Below are 17,375 nucleotides of genomic sequence, written 5' to 3' on the forward strand. Positions count from 1 at the left end.
TTCATTTAAAATTATATTAAAATGCAGAGCCCCCTGGACCAGTGGCCAGGACCGGGGCAGCGTGATTCCCACTGAAAGTCAGCTGACGTGCCGCCTTCGGCATGCATGCCATAGGTTGCCTACCCCGTTCTACTGTTTTTAATGTTTTCTCTGGAGTCTTTCACCTTAAGAGTAAATGTGTTTGCTTATAAAGGGCTGTGTGGTAACCTACCTGTGGCAATTACAGTGTGTACCATCTCTGAGGAGAGAAGCAAAGCAGTTTGTCTTTTGCTGGGGGTATAACAGTATATAGTCAGGAGATTGTGCAGCCTGGAAATACCCCAGTCAGGAGGGAGGGAGGGACAGAGATGCATATCTCCACCCAATAGAGGTAAAAGCAGAGCAGCTTGGAGCTGAGAGTGTGTGCTGTCACTGGATCACAGAGAGGCAATAAAGGTACAGTTGCCCTGAACTGTTGCACTCCGCACAGCTTTAGTTTTCCATGGAACACTTAGATGAGGTTGCTAAAGTGCAGCTTTCTAAAGAAGTATACAAGACACATGTCTATAAAAAATTGTATTTCACAAACAAATGCAACCTGTCACTTCAATATATGTTATATAACAAAAACTAATGATGTTATATCTGAAACTTAATAGTATTTCATACTTTCATACTAGAGTTATCTTGAAAAAAACAAACAAACCCACACACCAAACCAACAAAACCAATGCATATGCCTGGTGAGGGCCCTCTGCACAGTTACAGCATTTAGATACTCTACAGCTGAATGAGAGCAATGATTAAAGTTTATGATTAACTAGCAATAGAAAAATCACATTTGACTATTGTTATCAAAATTAAATGTTGAACAATTTTAATACCAAATTATCTCTTTCACTGCAAAAATCCAGTGTTGTCAATGAAAACATTAACATTTCTAAGCACTACATTCATATTAAACATCTCTTGTGCATTGTTTTTCCATTGTACCTTCATGTTACACAGTCTGTTTTCACAGCTGAGATACATGAAATTGTATGAAAAATACTATGATTTAGAAAGGCAATCCAGGAGCTAATGAATACTGGGATATATATATTTGTAGAATAGGTATCATAGTATACTTGCCTTTTATATACCTTTTGCTATTTTTCCAGGATCAGAAACCCAAGAAGTTTTTTTTTTTTTTAATTTAAGGGTATGTGGAACAGGTTATTAGATTTGGGCTGGAGTGATTAAATAGGTGAAAGTGGAAAGATGCAGTAGAGCCATCGTCTGTGGGGTTATAAACAGTTTCTCTGGAGACTTATATTGCTGCTTAGTGTATTACCGTATGGCCCTATGCAGTAAACTCGATTTGGCCTAGAAGAGTGGATTGACTTATTTGCCTGAATTCACTAGTGGCTCCTGTTGTTCTAGGTCAGTTATTAATGAGTGTAGTAGCCCTCTCCCCCCTGGACACAAGACCACGGTTTGAGCTGCTTGCGGAGCCCTTCTCCTGTCTGTGGTACACAAGGGATTCTCTTAACAAACAAACAAACAAATAGACAAAAGGGTCCTTTTCCCACTCCTTCCCCTGAGAGAGGAAAAATCAGAGTAAAAGGAAAAAAGCATACGTGATCAGTCTTCTAGGAAGCCTTTTGGTCACCCTTTGGGGGTTGGCTTAACTACAGGTATAGTGTCTTTAATCAGGGTTAGGATCTGTCTCCAGCCCCTAATTTGGGTCAACCCCTGCTTTATATCTAGTCCATGCAATCGCAGAGGTGGCAAGTTCTGCAACTGTCTTCCTCGTTGCTGATCTGCCTCTGAGGTACAGCAGTCTTCTCCCTTGTCACTACCCCTTCTTGTGGGGGGCTTTCCCTTTTTAAGCTTCCTCTCTCCGAGCAGTCCAAGCCTTACAGGTGTGTCTGATTAATGCTGGTGGAGCCTAGAAGAGCTTATTAGCCACCTCTCTACTAGAGTGAGGATGTGCCCCCACACAATGAGGAAGAGAGGATTAATGGAAACAAGAGATGTTGCTATACTAGTTTTTATCTTTCAATGAAACCTGCATAATGCTAGCTCAAAAAATGGTATTCCTACACAATGATTTACAAAAATGGGACATTTTCCTAACAGCTTTTCCAATCATAATTGGATGGGACTAAACTTATTTTTGATTACAGGACATTAACCTCTGTAGTGACACTAACTAATAAGATATATGTGCAATGGATTATCATGACTAACTCCACAGGTTCCTATTAATGCTATGAGCAGGTACCAGGCTCAGCAATTAAGCCAAAGATGTTTCAGGTCAAGCCAACACTGTCCTTTACATATAGGAGATCCAAGTCTGAAGAGTGAATTTAACCCTGGATTTCTTGGTAAGGGGACATTGTACTCTTGCATTACACTGGATTGACCTTGGAGACATGAGTGTTTAGCACCCCTCTCTAGTTCATGAATGGAAGAAGCTGCATCCAGTACTTCTTGGTCAAATGGAAGATCACTACCATATGGGGCAATTGAAGGGAAGAGAATAAAAGATTAAAAAAAGAAATGGACCCTTCAAGATCCTCCTTCCTGAAAACAAGCAGTTTAGGATCACCTTTAACTCATACGCCTCTACAGCTCAAGTGTTGTCCATCACTAATTTTCAGATTTTAGGAGGTACAAGAATCACAACCATGGATCAAACTTCTCAACTCTGTAGTGGGTTGAGCAACATCTCCCTCCCCTGACTGAATTTGAAAAAACTGAAGTTGGGGGTTGAATTCATGATCAAAATCTATTTTCACAAATGTAGGGTGTTTGAATTCAGACAGATACAGAAATGGGTCTGAGCTGTGAACAGATGGCCGGATCCTCAAGTAGTATAAGTCAGCATAGCAAGGAAGTGACTCAGGGCAGAATATTCAGATAAAGAATGGATGGAGCAAAGAAAGGACAATCACAATGAATCACAGAATAAAATGTTGTTTTAAAACTTTAATCGGAATATATGTGACATTTGAATAGTTACAGAAAAAAATGAAGAGAAACAGCAAAAAGGATACAAATGTAACACTATGATGGATACTTGCATGCATGTGTGGGGAACACAGGGAAATCTTGCACTAATCGTAAAGGTGATGGGTCATTTGAAATAGGTGTTAAAAGTTGAGATAGCTACTTTTTGCATTGATATCTCCAATGGTAAAAACCTGTCCCTACTAAAGAAGAGTGGCACAACACCATCCCTGCAGTAGGATTCAAATTATTTTGCTGGAACAGTGTACAGAGGCTTGGAGTAATGGGAAGGAAAAAATATACTCTGAAGTGCACGTTACTGCTGTTCCCAAACCACTAAAATTAAGTTTATCATTCTGAATTAATATAGTTCTAGCAAATTGCAAAAATTATGTTTGTTTATCTGTATGGAGAGCATCAATACCATGTGACATCTTGTTTGTAAGTAAATTCTGAGCTCTCAAGGAAGAAAATGTACCTTGTTAAAAAGAAAGAACTTTCAACTTCTGGTAAGCTAGACGTTCCAGACCAACTATCAGTAAGGCGAAACTATACACAACATGTGATTGTTTGCCAAAAAACAGGTAACTATTTGTCTTGCCCACTGCAAATTATTTAAATAAAGTTATTTAAAACTTGTTGGGTTCTTAATGAAAGAAACTACATCTAATAATTTTACTAGGGATTTATATATAGCTGTGAGGATGGAAAGAAGATAACTTTTGATCTTATAAAAGCTATTTTATTTAAAAATTCCTGTTGCTGTATGCCTTGGCATTATAATGACTAATCTTTTCATTTTCTCTCTTCTTCAATGTTGCCATAAGGCTCAGTTCTGAAGTCTTTACCTAGTCCCCACTCCGTCAAACATTCCATAGATAGAAGTCATCCAGCAATTGCTTGGCTAAGTGATGCAAAAGGAGGGAAATGAGAACAGTTGTAGTGTGTAAATACTCTGGCCTGATCTTGCCTCCATAATCAAAGACAATGGGAGTTTTGCATCATTTAGGATTGGGCCCCCAAAAGGAAGACAATAGTCATACAGAAAATAGTCATATAATGAGGTATAACTAGGAGTAATGGGATGAGATTAAGACAGGGAAAATGTAGGCTGAATATCATTAAAATCTTCCTGACAGTGTGCTCTATTATATTAGGGAATAATTTCATTGACTTCAGTGGGAGAATTGACTGAATAAAATCTGAGTAAAGACTGAAGAACCATGAGGCTTTATCGAAAACCCACTTATGTCAGTGGGAGTCTTCCCATTAACTTTGGATCAGGCCTATAGTGAGCAGTCTAGCTATGTCACTGAAAATGGTTTAGAAACTGAAATCCTGATAGGAAATTAATCAGAGCATAAACTATTCCCCATCATTTCTGCATACTGTGTAGGCAGGGGTGTTAGACAGATATTGATAACACATATCAACAGTTGTTGGTGCTTTGTGCATGTTGTTGAACCCACAGGTTGTTTGTAGACAGCAGCTATTAAATGTACATTAATATTGACTCCATTGTGAACATAAGTTAAAGTGCCGTGAAAAAAAATACTCAGTTAAAAATGAAATTCCTTAACAGCTGACATGCTTTTGTATTCCACTAGGTAGTCTTTAGAATTTATTTCAGTACTTTACACTGCTGTTCAGCTTATTGCCATATGTTTCTATTATCAGCAATAAGCTGGCAGTTACTCCTGTGAAGGTTGCTGTTTCCCAGTGAAACTTCCATCGGCTTATTGCCCGAGTCATTGACAAGGTTGCCTGTAGTTCATCAATTTTTCACTCACTACTAGATGAGACTGTAGTCAAAGAGGAGTAGTAGTAGAGACCTATAGCATTCACATGAGAATAATTTAGCTACACTAAATAAAAGTAAGCTGCATTTGTTTAACTGAATTTGTTAATACCTCAAATGTGTGTGGGATCAAACTGGCTCCAGAGTGAACTTTTGTTATTCATCCAACATCACAAACTCAGGCAGCTCCATCACTGGATGAATTGTGATGGATATGGAGCTGCTCTGTAATTTATGAATACTGAATGTTGACCAGGTTATTGAGATGTTTTCTGTATGATTATGTTAGTTTAACGCAACAAGAAACTGCCTGGGGAAAAAAAAGGCACAAAGGAAATAATGGCTTAAGATAAGCCACCTCTACACAAATACTGGAGAGTTGTTAAAGACAATGCCAAGATACTAGGTTTGACAATTTTACCTCCTCTCCAACTAACCAACAAAACTAGCTTGAACCAGGATAGGAAAGGGTCACAAACACAGGAGATCAAAAGAATGCTGGCAGCTTTAAAAAGGAACATTCTCTCAAGAAAGGATGGGAGTAGTTGTGCAGAGAGAGGAGCCAACCAGACACCAGACCTCACCAGGGTGTCTGAAGAAGTTAGGCCTCCCTCGTTTACCACCAGGGGATGGTAAAACAGACATATGTGTAGACTGTTGTTTTAAAATGCTTTTTCTCTAAATGCTTTGTTTCTACTATTAAAAAAACAATACTTTGGTTTTAACAAGAGTGTTTGATTACTGGATACCACAGGTTACAGATTCCCAAAGGGAAGAACCACAAGTGCCAGGACTTAGTCAGACCTGCTTGGATAAGAACAATTGATACAGAGGATACTGCAACCCAAGAGTGGGAGAACTGCAGAATTCCACCCTGAAATAGATATAGGGTTACACTTGAAAGGGTGCATTCAAGGAGGCCAGGAAGTGGACAACTAGCCCTGAGCTGTGAGGACCCAGCAATAATTAATTTGTGACAATGCAGCCAGCTTGTCAAATATCTGCGCCACTGGAATAATGGCCGGGAATGGCAGAGCTGATGGCATTTTCTGGACTCACCAATACCATCACATGATCTAAAGGTAACAGTAGTAAGTGGAAATCATAATTACTGAGAGAGACCTTTGTGTAATTCAGTTAAAAAGATGGGGAAAGTTCCTTACTTACCATTTTTCTTATTTGCAAAGACAGATGATCTTCAAGGCTCCTTTACCATAATGAAGTTTCACCACAATACCATGGAGAACCCTACACAGGAAATTAAAAAAATTGGAGGCTGCTCCTGAGACTAACTTGAAAGGTGGTGCTTGAAATGCTTGTTAAACATAATGTCCAGTTAGGAACAAACCATGAAAAATGTGAAAATGTTTTAAAATATTATAATTTATTAGCTTAAAACTCCCTGGAGTTATTGAAGCCCTACAAATATTTAGATACGATACTGGCAAGAAGTGTGGGGACTTACTAGAGTTTTTCCACTTCTAGTGAAAGCGTATTTTCTACCAGATGTTTGTGAAAACCAAGTGTATTTTGATTCTATTAAAACATCAGCTGTATGAGAATCTTTATCTTCTTATAAGCCCCGCTCTTAAGCCCTTCCTCTTGATCAAATATTAAAAGGAGTTTTATTAACTAATTTAATTTTTCCTTTAGATAGAGACTAGGTTTGGATGCATCTCAGGGAAATTTCTAACACATTTTTTCAGGGAAAGGTTTTTATGTTCCTGGAAGTTTCTAGAGCAGCAAAAGCCTGGGTCTGAAGGTCTCTTTAAAATTAGCAAAAGAGCCTTGATTTTAAAGTAGAACCCAGTGAATTTAATGTAAAATATCAAAATAATGTTTTTAATGACACTGATAATTGCCATCTCTTATAAAAATAAAAGCAAACCATATTCATTTGGAAGGATATTCATTTTGTACTCAGGGATAATTGAAACAATATTTTGAAATTTCCAGTGATGATCACATGCATAATTGCTGCTGTCATTGTTTTCCTGAGCTTTCAGTTTATGTCACCATGAATAAGTCAACATTTACCAACAATTACCATACAGGGGCCTCTGAGATACCAGTTATTTAATATATTATGTGCAAGAGAATAGTGCTGTGACCCTGATACCATTAACTAATTATTCTCAACAAATGCTCATATTTCAATGGAGGAGGGTAGAATTTTCAAAAGCATCTATGTAACTGAAGAGTCGAAGTGTAGTAAAACTCAGTGGGCATCCCAAGAGAGATAGGTGCTACTAAAAATGGGCCTTAAGCTCCTAAGTGACTTGGGTATTTTTTGAAAATTTCACCAAAATACTTTCTTTGGCAGCTCACAGTTGTTTGATCTTTCATGGGTTTTTGATTAACAATGACATGCCTAAGGGTGAAATTCACCTCTGTTCACAGGGACAGCGCTTACAACTCACGTAAGCTTTATTTTTGCTAGGGGTTAGCCAAAGGATCAGGGTAAAAGCCATACTGGATCAGACCCCAGGTCCTTCTTAACAGTGGCCAGCACCTTGTGTTGCAAAGGAAAATGCAAGAAACCCCACAATAAGCAGCTACGGGGTGATCTGCCCACCATGAAGATCTCATCCTAATCCAGGGGGTCTCAAACACGCGGCCCGGAGGCTGCATGCGGCCTATTTTCTGCAGCCCGCGAGCTCCTCGCAGCCCCCCCGCCCTCTCCCAGCGTTTACTTAGAGCGGCTCCGGCCTGACGCGCACCAGGGGCAGGGCAGGCTCCCTGCCTGCCTGCCCGCCCCCCGCGCCGCTCTGGGAAGCCGACGGAACCTGGGGAAGGAGGGGCGCAGGGGTGTGTGTGACTGTTGCTTCAGGCACCGCTCCCAGCAGCTCCCATTGGCCACGAATGGGGAACCACGGCCAATGGGAGCTGCTGGGGGCAGTGCCTGAAGCAACAGCCACACACACCCCTGCGCCCCTCCTTCCCCAGGTTCCTTCCGCTTCCCGGAGTGGCGCGGGGGCAGGACAGGGCAGGCAGGGAACCTGCCCTGCCCCTGGTGCGCGTTGGGCCGGAGCCCACCCCCCAAACCTCTTCTGCAGCCGAACCCCCTGCTGCACCCCTCCTGCACCCTGACCCCCCTGCCACACCCTGTTCCCCTCCTGCACCCCAACCCACTGCCCTGAGCCCCCTGCTGCACCCCTCCTGCACCCTGACCCCCTGCTGCATCCCTCCTGCACCCTGACCTCCTGCTGCACCCCGCACCCCTCCTGCAACCCAACCCACTGCCCTGAGCCCCCTGCTGCACCCCTCCTGCACCCTGACCCCCTGCCCTGATCCCCCTGCTGCACCCCAACCCCCTGCCCTGAGCCCCCTGCTGCACCCTGCACCCTGACCCCTTGCTGCACCCAGAACCCCTCCTGCACCCAAACCCACTACCCTGAGCCCCCTGCCGCACCCTGCACCCCGACCCCCTGCCCTGAGCCCCCCGCTGCACCCCGCACCCCTCCTGTACCCCAACCCCCTGCCCTGAGCCCCCTGCCACACCCTGACCCCCTGCCGCACCCCTCACCCCTCCTGCACCCCACACCCCAACTCCCTGCCCTGAGCCCCTGCCACACCCCTGGGGGCAGGGAGGGGGCAGAGTTGGGGTGGGGATTTCAGGGAAGGGGTTGGAATGGGAGCAGGGAAGGAGTGGGAAGAGACGGGGCAGGAGCAGGGCCTCATGGAAGGGGTGGAGTGGGGGCGGGGCCAAGGGCAGCGAGGGTGGGGGGAGGTGTCAGTAAATGCGGCCCTTGGGCCAATGTACTAGTCCTCATGTGGCCCTCGTGGTCATTTGAGTTTGAGTCCCCTGTCCTAATCCCTGCTAGCTACAGAATGATTTAAACCCTGAGGCATGAGGTTTTAAAACTCTTGAACACTCTTTGCTAACTTTAACTACTATAGTTTTGGGTATTCTTGTTATCCATGTAACGTCCAGTCTCTTGTTGAATCGTGTTAAATTCTTGACCTTAATAACCTCATGTGGCAATGAGTTCCATTATGGCAATGAGTATGTATTGTATGAAAAAGGTATTTCCTTTTATCTGTATTGACTTTCTCAACTTTTAGTTTAATCGACTGTCCCCTTGTTCTTGTATATGAGACAGTGAGAACATAAGTTCCCAATCTACTCCCAACAACAGCACCTAAGCATGAAATTATCTTGCATAGTGCAAATGGAGACTACAGAACACTGTAATGGGAGGCACTCACCTCTTGAGCACCTCCGATTGGTACATGTAATACTGTACTCCTTTTCCCATTCCTGGCACTCCTTTTAGGTTGTTAACCTAGCTTGGTGGGTCTTCAGTGGCTTGGCCCTCTGGCCAAGTCACAAAGTCCAAATGAACCCCTTCCAGGATAGTAAAGAGTCAAACTGTCTATCTATCCTCACCAGGGTCTTCAGCTCCAGCTCTGGACCCTTTAAATAGAGCCCTTTGCTCAGACTTCTAAACAAGCTTTGTCCAGTTCTCAGGGCTTAAGGCACTTCACCAGTGGGAACCCAGATTTGCTTACCACTCTGGTTCCAACTCAGGGACCCAATAAACAGCAGCCACATACCACTCAATGTGTTTCTAGTTCCCTGGGCCTCTTCCCATGGGTCCCCTTATCTTCACCCCTTACCTCAGATTCAAGTTCTCAGGTCCTCTTTCTCCCAGCTTAAGCAAGTGGAGCCAGAACCAAACTCTGGCTATCCTTTAAGCTCCTGTGGCCAGAGAGGAGAACCCTTCCTTGCCCTTCTGGACCCAGCCAGGAACTGACCTGTTGTGGCCCTGCAGCTCCTATCATCTGAGCCTGCTGGGCTCTGATTGGCTGCTTCCATGAGGCCCCTCAAGGCTGGCCTGAAGGACCCACCTTTGCTGCTCCTTTCCTGGGGTGGTGTGAAAAGCAAATTCCCAAAATCAAACTTCTGAAGTGCCAGATAATTTTGCTGTCACACTAAGCCTTAGGATTGGGTCATTTCTTTTCATGTCCTTCAGGAGTTTTTAACTGTGATGTACCCAATTTTTCCTTGACTTACACTCCATGCAACTCTATGAAGCCAATGGAGTTCCATGTTGTTTAAGCAATGGCAAAATTTGATCTTCTAGAGATTAATGCTTGAAAGCTGCTAGCATAAAAAAAGAAGATTGCAGTAGGACTCAAAAAGCCAATACATATGAATTACAACTAGAGTATTTGAAATAAGAAGTCTCCAGATAGCTGGAATAATGGTGTTAGTCATTCTGAGATTGCAGATCATATAAAAGCAAAGACTGGCTGAGAGGACACCTACAGAGGTAGTGCAAATATTAAAAGCCATAGGCACTTCAGAGTCATGAAACTTAATAGGAAGGTAGTTAGGCTAATTGGAGATGAACGTTCAGGAACAGAAGTTAAATGCAGTTCTGGGGTACCATAGGTGAAAGAAATCCTGACCAACTGAAGTCAATGGGAGTTTTGCCATAGACTTCAAAGGGGTCAGGATTTCACCTCCTGTAGCCTTCAAAAGCACAAGAGTTAGTTCTGATTTGTGTGGGTGGGTGTAGCTAATCAAAGTGATATATTTTTAGCTAGCAAAAATCAGGTATTAATTAGCAGTGAATGGTGGAGATGTGACATGTGCAGAAAATACATGAAAGAGTGGAGTAGACCAGTTTGGAAAGGACAGCAGAGCAGAGTACACAGAATGTAAGAACGTACTTGTTGGGTGGGATGCTGTCCTTGAGAGGGAACTAGGGAAGAAGTTTCAGAGTAGCAGCTGTGTTAGTCTGTATCAGCAAAAAGAACGAGGAGTACTTGTGGCACCTTAGAGACTAACAAATTTATTTGGGCATAAGCTTTTGTGGACTAAAACCCACTTCATCGGATGCATGCATTGGAAAATACAGTAGGAAGATATATATACACAGAGAACATGAAAAAATGGGTGTTGCCATACCTACTCTAACAACTAATCAATTAAGGTGGGCTATTATCAGCAGGAGAAAAAACTTTTGTAGTGATAATCAGGATGGCCCATTTCAAACTGTTGACAGGAAGGTGTCAGTAACAGTAGGGGGAAAATTAGCATGGGGAAATAGTTTTTACTTTGTGTAATGACCCATCCCTTCCCAGTCTTTATTCAGGCCTAATTTAATGGTGTCCAGTTTTCAAATTAATTCCAATTCTGCAGTTTCTCATTGGAGTCTGTTTTTGAAGTTTTTTTGTTGGAGAATTGCGACTTTTAGGTCTGTAATTGAGTGACCAGGGAGGTTGAAGTGTTCTCCAACTGGTTTTTGAATGTTATAATTCTTGACATCTGATTTGTGTCCATTTATTCTTTTGCATAGAGACTGTCCAGTTTGGCCAATGTAAATGGCAGAGGAGTATTGCTGGCACATGATGGCATATATCACAATGTTCTCTGTGTTTTCATGTTCTCTGTGTATATATATCTTCCTACTGTATTTTCCACTGCATGCATCCGATGAAGTGGGTTTTAGCCCACAAAAGCTTATGCCCAAATAAATGTGTTAGTCTCTAAGGTGCCACAAGTACTCCTCGTTCTTTTTTCTAGGGAAGAAGTGAAATAGTTCAGCTTGCAGGGAGGCAGTACGGTTTACTGGAGAGCTCTGATTTTACTGAGGCTGTTGCAAAGCTATGCTTGCAGGACATCAACAGTATCCATGATGTATTTATTTTATTTAACACAGGCATTTCTATGCCATTCTTCACAGTGATGAGTGAGTAAATATTCTAGATACATAAATGCAAGGATCAATGCAAAATCACAACATGATAAAGTTGTATTGCAACATAGTGACATGTCAGGACAGTATGTCCCCACTGATGTGATGATGAAGTGAGAGACAAGGTGGCTGAGGTGATTTCTTTTGTTGGTGAGAGACAAACTTTCCAACAGAGGCTTTGTCTAGTGACACAGCTGTGCCGCTACAGCCATGCCACTAAAAGGCATACAGTGTAGCTGCTGTTTGTCAGAAAAGAGGTCTCCTGCCAACAAAAAACTTCCACCCCCAATGAATGGCACTGGTGCTTTTCGTTGGTAAAACTTTTCTCATGTTTTTTTAACACCCCCCTGAATGACAGAAGTTTTGCCGATGAAGTTCCATTGTAGACAAAGCCATACACAGGGCTCTTCTTCAGGTCTGAGAAATGTACTAAGGGCTAGTCTACACTGGCAAGGTTAAAGCGCTGCTGCGGCAGCACTTTAACGTGGCTTGTGTAGTTGCAGCAGAGCACTGGGAGAGAGCTCTCCCAGCACTCTAAAAAACCCACCTCCACGAGGGGCATAGCTACTAGCACTGGGAGCGCTGCTCCCAGTCCTGATGCATTGTCTACACTGGTGCTTTCCAGTGCTGAAACTCAGTGGGGTGAGTGCGCTCAGTGGGGTGTTTTTCACCCCGAGTGAGAAAGTTGCAGCGCTATAAAGTGCCAGTGTAGACAAGCCCTCAGAGTGTCATAGGTAAATACAAAATGGAACAGATTGTTAAGCATTAATAGTTAACACATATTTTAAGGAACCATTCAAGGTGAAGTGGCCGATTAACACTCCTCCAGTCATAGAGCGGAAAGGGGGAGAAGCAGCTGGGAGTGGGGTGGGTTGTTAGTGGGTTATAGATTGTTGTAATAAGCCATAAATCCAGTGTCTCTATTCAGTCTATGATTTTTAGTGTCTAGTAAAGTTATGAATTTAAGCTCCCAGGCTCATCTTTTGAAAGTGGTGTGCAGGTTTCCTTTGAGGATGAGGACTGATACGTCAAGACATGGCAGTTAATGATACCTGTCCAGTGCAACAAGAGGCCTGGCCTTGAGAGTGATGGGAAGAGTTAGATTAAGATAGAAATGGAATGGATGGCCTGAGCCACAGAGAGCAGCATGAGGAGTGGGTTTGCCCCACCTGGAAAGAGCAGCCTGCAGAGAGCATGGCTGGGAATGGCAAGAAGTGGCCTGAGCTGTAGAGAGTAGCATGGAATGTCGGTAGCTCAGGCTGGGTCAGAGAATGACAATTGGAGAAGAGCCAATCCAAAAGCCTGGATCTGAGCATCCCCAAACTTTGGTGTAGTTTGGATCAGGATTTGGACGTGAACTTTGCAGCTTGGGCAGGCCAGTCGCTAAAAAACAAGCTGACTTTTTGGCAGCCTTCTTTGGATAATGATCTGCAGTGTGAATCAGCCCTTGCAAACAAATGCAATTTCTCCTGTGCCTGTCAGATTGTTGGAGGTGGAAAAAAAAGATACAAAATAATTTGAACAATTTCCTGCATGTGTCCCTCCCACCCCATGCACAAATCCTGTAAACTCATATCAGCAAACGAAAGGCACGATCCAGGCTGCAGTTGCCTTTTGGATCAGATTGTGTGTGCTGAAGCAAAGCAATCTCGTGTTGCTAGCAGCCAGGCTGTCTGAGGAAGGTAGCAGTGCGCTCTCTCACTTTGTCTTGGCAGGGCACAGCCATCAGACGAAGTGGGAGGAAGAAACATTAACTCCAACAGCTGTTTCTTGACCCCGGCTGTCAGTCTGCCCGAGACTACATTTTTGGAGAGTCCCATTCGGAAACAAAGAGGGAGTTTTCGGGCGCGGAGAAGTTGGGTGACCCAAGGGGCAGCAGCCCAACGCAGCAGGGGAGGCGCTGCTCGCACTTCACACGCAGCCTGCCTGCCTCTGCTGTGCGCAGGCAGGATGGAGCAAAGTAACTTGAAAGCTCCCCACTCGGCTCCCTTGCCTGCAGCCTCCCCCCGCCCCCCAACGCGCACACACACATCCAGCGCCAGTGCTAAGAGCCGTAGCTAGACTACAGTAATTCCCCAGCATGGGCGGCTTGAAACTGCTCGGGCTGAATAGCATTTGCTGTTCCGTCCCCGGGGCCGCCTCCCGCCGTCCCTGCAAGAGCCGCTCTCTCGTTCTCCTGGAAGTTGTGCTGACACAGTCTCGCTGCCACAAGAAGTTTGTCAACATCAAACTTACCCTGTGCGCGGTACGTTCACCTTCCGCCAGCATTTTCTCTATTAAAACAGCAGCAACCACTCGCCATGCCCTGTCTCTTTCATGCACAGAGAAGGGGTGTGTGTGTGTGTGTGCATCAACTTGTTAGCAATGGCGCATTAGATTGTCCTCAGCAGCTCGGTCTGAGCAAGCTGAGGGGGGACAAGAAGAACCCATAGATTTACTTGCAGTTTTTGTCCAACAGTTTGATGTGGGGTTTTTATATATATATATATATGCATGGGAAGTGGCAAGCAGCCTTTGCTTTTTAGAGTGGAACAGAGGTTACATGGAAACAGTGGCATGGCAAAGTCAGGGATGTTATTCATACACAGACATTTGCTTGCAAAGCATTTGCTCTCTCTGGCCACCTTTGAACAAAGAGAGAGGGGTCGAAAACAGCCTTTCCTGCTTCTTGAAAATGAACACAAATATTTGGGAGTGGAGATTATTATTATTTTTACTATGAACAAGCAGTTACTCTGCCACCTTGATTAGCTATGCAGTATAAAAACTTCCACTGAGTCACTGTCCTAATCTGATATAGGAACAGGTTTGCTGCAAATTGCTGCTACATAATTTTTAGGTTTTTTACTGGCTTGATGCTCTTGGAGTTCCCCCAAGGCTTTTTAAAAGGAAGATTTAACACTTTGCATTCCTAAGAATAATTGCTGTGCATGCCCAGTCCTGAGCTGTAGTGCAATCTACTTGAAAATAATGGGCCTGCTTTGCAAAGCCATGACCCTGGGCATGCATGAAGTCATGACATGAAGGGGTTAAGGAGGGAACAAAATGAAACATCCAATTGGTCCAAAACTATGACATTGTAAAACTATTAGCAACTGTTTTTTCTCCTCCCCCATTTAACTTTTTATTTAGTTATTTTTAATAGTAGTCATTTGTAACTACATAGAAAGCCTATATCTATAGCCATATATATAGAGAGAGAGAATCTGTTCTGAAGATAAGTGTTTGATCCTGTGAGGTCCTGAGGATTCTGCTCCAATCTAAGAAAGCACTTAAAGCATACGTTTACCTTGGAGAACTAAGTAGTCTCATTGACTGAGTGCTGAACACCTTCAGGAATGAGACCCTTAAAGAAGATTACAGAATTCTCTGCACAACACCCATATCACCCTTGATAGATTGGTGCCCCAAACATGCCATACTAAATTCTACTAACATTTAACAGAAATCTATCAGTGCCAAATTACAATGGTGCAACCTGCCCATCAGCCCTAAAAAAGGAGAAAGGAACTAGGAGGAAAAGCTGAATATTAAAATGAACATGTTTGTGTGTGTTGGGGAAGGAAGGCTGAGGAGGAGTATTTTGAGTAGGCTCAAAAGATGAGATTTCTATCAGTAACTTTCAGTAAATGTCAATTTTGGCATACATATAAAGGGATGACAAATATTTCCATTGATAAATTTACAGATAGATAAAATAAGAAAAATGCTGCTTGAGGTCTTATTTGAGTTTGATTTAAGGATATTTATTTTGAATATTTTGACACATGCTGATAATTTGTGTTTTAACAGTTATGAAACTTTGAATCTCAACGTTGACTGTCTTTAAATAATTATTCTGACCCCCGCCCATAATTTCCCACAACTGAATATTTAAATTGATAAAAATTGATATTACCCATCAAAATTATAAAAAATGAATTCTGGTAGGCCTACTTATGAGGGATGTCTGAGGGCAACCAGTTTATGAGACAAATATCTGTCAGGTATGGTCAATCCTGACTCAGATGACTGGACTAGATGACTTCTCAAGGTCCCTTCCAGCCCTGCATTTCTATCATTCTATAAGGACTGAGAGAGACAATCAGATTTACTTATTGTGCAGTAGACAGCAAGCCACTGTCCCTGACCAACTTTTAAAATGAAACTTTTTCATATACTGTATGTACTAAACCAAACATAAACAAAAAAATACCCAAACATACTAGATAAAGTTGATCAAGCAGTATTTGTCTTTCAGTAACAAAGGACAATTTCCCATTCTGTAGACTAAATGGGAATACTTTCCCCCTCTCCCACTTTATATAAAGAATGTTGTTGTTGTTGTGATTTGGAAGACACTATGTAATCTGTATACAGAAGTTTTTCACAGGCTGTTGAAAAGGAGGTTGCTTGAGGGTTAGGAGCGTTTATATTTCCGGGAAGTATTTTTGTATTATATTATGTGTGTTTTACATTTATGGGATAGGTGCCCAGAGCATAGGATGGGTTCGTATAGAAATTTTTATAAATTTAAAGACATAAATTTTAATTGATTGTAAATTTAATTGCTGTTAACGTGCCTAGAACTCATGCATAAATATTTCTAAGTGACTGGTGTTGCCTAAAGAGGAATCAAAGAAATATACCTGCCTTTGCTGTGGAAGGAACATCTTATTGTCAAATACATTCCACCCTGGAAGTTTCTGGAAAATACCATTGTAGTGTTCAAGATGAACACACTAACCTATTTCCTTGAATCTCTTTCTTATTTAATACTGTTGAATTTTGTGGGTAAGATTTTTTTGTATTAAAACTTTACCTGACATGCTATCTGAACAAGCCAAGTAACAGTTGTGGGGCACGTCTGGAATGGAGAAAGAGACATGACAAAGTAAATTTTCAAAAGTGTATGGCCTAGTCATTTTGAGCAGTTTTTGTGTGATCCCAGTGCACATTATACGAGGGTGAAAAAGTGCTTAATATTCAAGGCTGTAAAAATTGTTGAATGAATCAGAAGAATAATCAATGTCCGTGCATATTTGGGTTGCATTCTTTTCTCCAGTTTTAATTGCCCACTCCTTAAATAGAATTTATTAAAATATGTGAACTCTCTGAACTCTGTGTTCATTTGGATTCAGTTATTTTGTGAGTTAAGTAACAAAACATTATTTTAAAATGCCAACATTATATGTCTTTGTAAGCATAGAGCCAAACCAGCGCGTCTTCCACACATGGATGTAGGGATATTAAAGAAAGTACTAACAGTGATTCCCCCAAGTGACAGTGACCCCCTCATAATTTGTCCCCCACACTTTAAAATCCAACAGTTTCACCAAGTACAAAAATCTCTTGGGTCTTCTGTTAAAACCCGTAAGCTACTGTCTGTAGAAACCATTGGTTGTATCTATCCTGTGAAAGATACTTTATTACTATGTAAAACTTACAAACAAGTTAATTGACTTTGTTCTTGAAGTAATTGATACAATGTAAACAAACACTATAAGCCGTTAAGTGACTTTCACTTCATTGTAATAGCAACGCCTCCTAGGACAGACCCCCACCCTCTGTGATTAAAGAGCCGGGAGTCTCAAATGAATTCGCACACACCCTGAAAGTGGTGGAGACATTAAATTAAAATATGGTTAAGATATGGAATGTATGCTGATGAATGCTTAAATTAAATAAATTAATGGAGATATCCCATCTCCTAGAACTGGAAGGGACCTTGAAAGGTCATCGAGTCCAGCCCCCTGCCTTCACTAGCAGGACCAAGTATTGATTTTGCTCCAGATCCCTAAGTGGCCCCCTCAAGGATTGAACTCACAACCCTGGGTTTAGCAGGCCAATGCTCAAACCACTGAGCTATCCCTCCCCCTTGATATACATGAATGGTTAGGGAGGTGCCAGCCTAGAAA

General features: G+C 42.4%; 1 protein-coding gene and 1 long non-coding RNA gene across 5 annotated transcripts in view; one reads left to right on the forward strand and one right to left on the reverse strand.

Moving 5' to 3' along the window:
- LOC101932661 (uncharacterized) overlaps positions 1–17,375 on the reverse strand; it is a 70,128-nt gene that overhangs the window by 21,120 nt on the left and 31,633 nt on the right. Inside the window, exons 1-2 of one of the 4 annotated variants that reach the window (XR_006175820.2) lie at positions 13,714–13,842; positions 5,939–6,019 (exon numbers count right to left, since the gene is read on the reverse strand). The exons of 2 other annotated variants lie outside the window; for them this stretch is intronic. This is a non-coding gene — a long non-coding RNA (uncharacterized LOC101932661). Of the gene's footprint in view, positions 1–5,938; positions 6,020–13,713; positions 13,850–17,375 lie in introns of those variants that run through there. One more of the 4 variants, XR_508695.4, reaches the window with a different exon arrangement.
- ATG10 (autophagy related 10) overlaps positions 13,141–17,375 on the forward strand; it is a 157,984-nt gene continuing 153,749 nt past the window's right edge. The window contains exon 1 of the mRNA XM_065599132.1: positions 13,141–13,723. Within this exon, the coding sequence (XP_065455204.1) occupies positions 13,559–13,723 (165 nt within the window). The 5' untranslated portion in view covers positions 13,141–13,558. The remainder of the gene's footprint in view (positions 13,724–17,375) is intronic.

This window comes from Chrysemys picta, chromosome 6, assembly GCF_011386835.1.
Source record: "Chrysemys picta bellii isolate R12L10 chromosome 6, ASM1138683v2, whole genome shotgun sequence".
NCBI classification, from domain to species: Eukaryota; Metazoa; Chordata; order Testudines; family Emydidae; genus Chrysemys; species Chrysemys picta.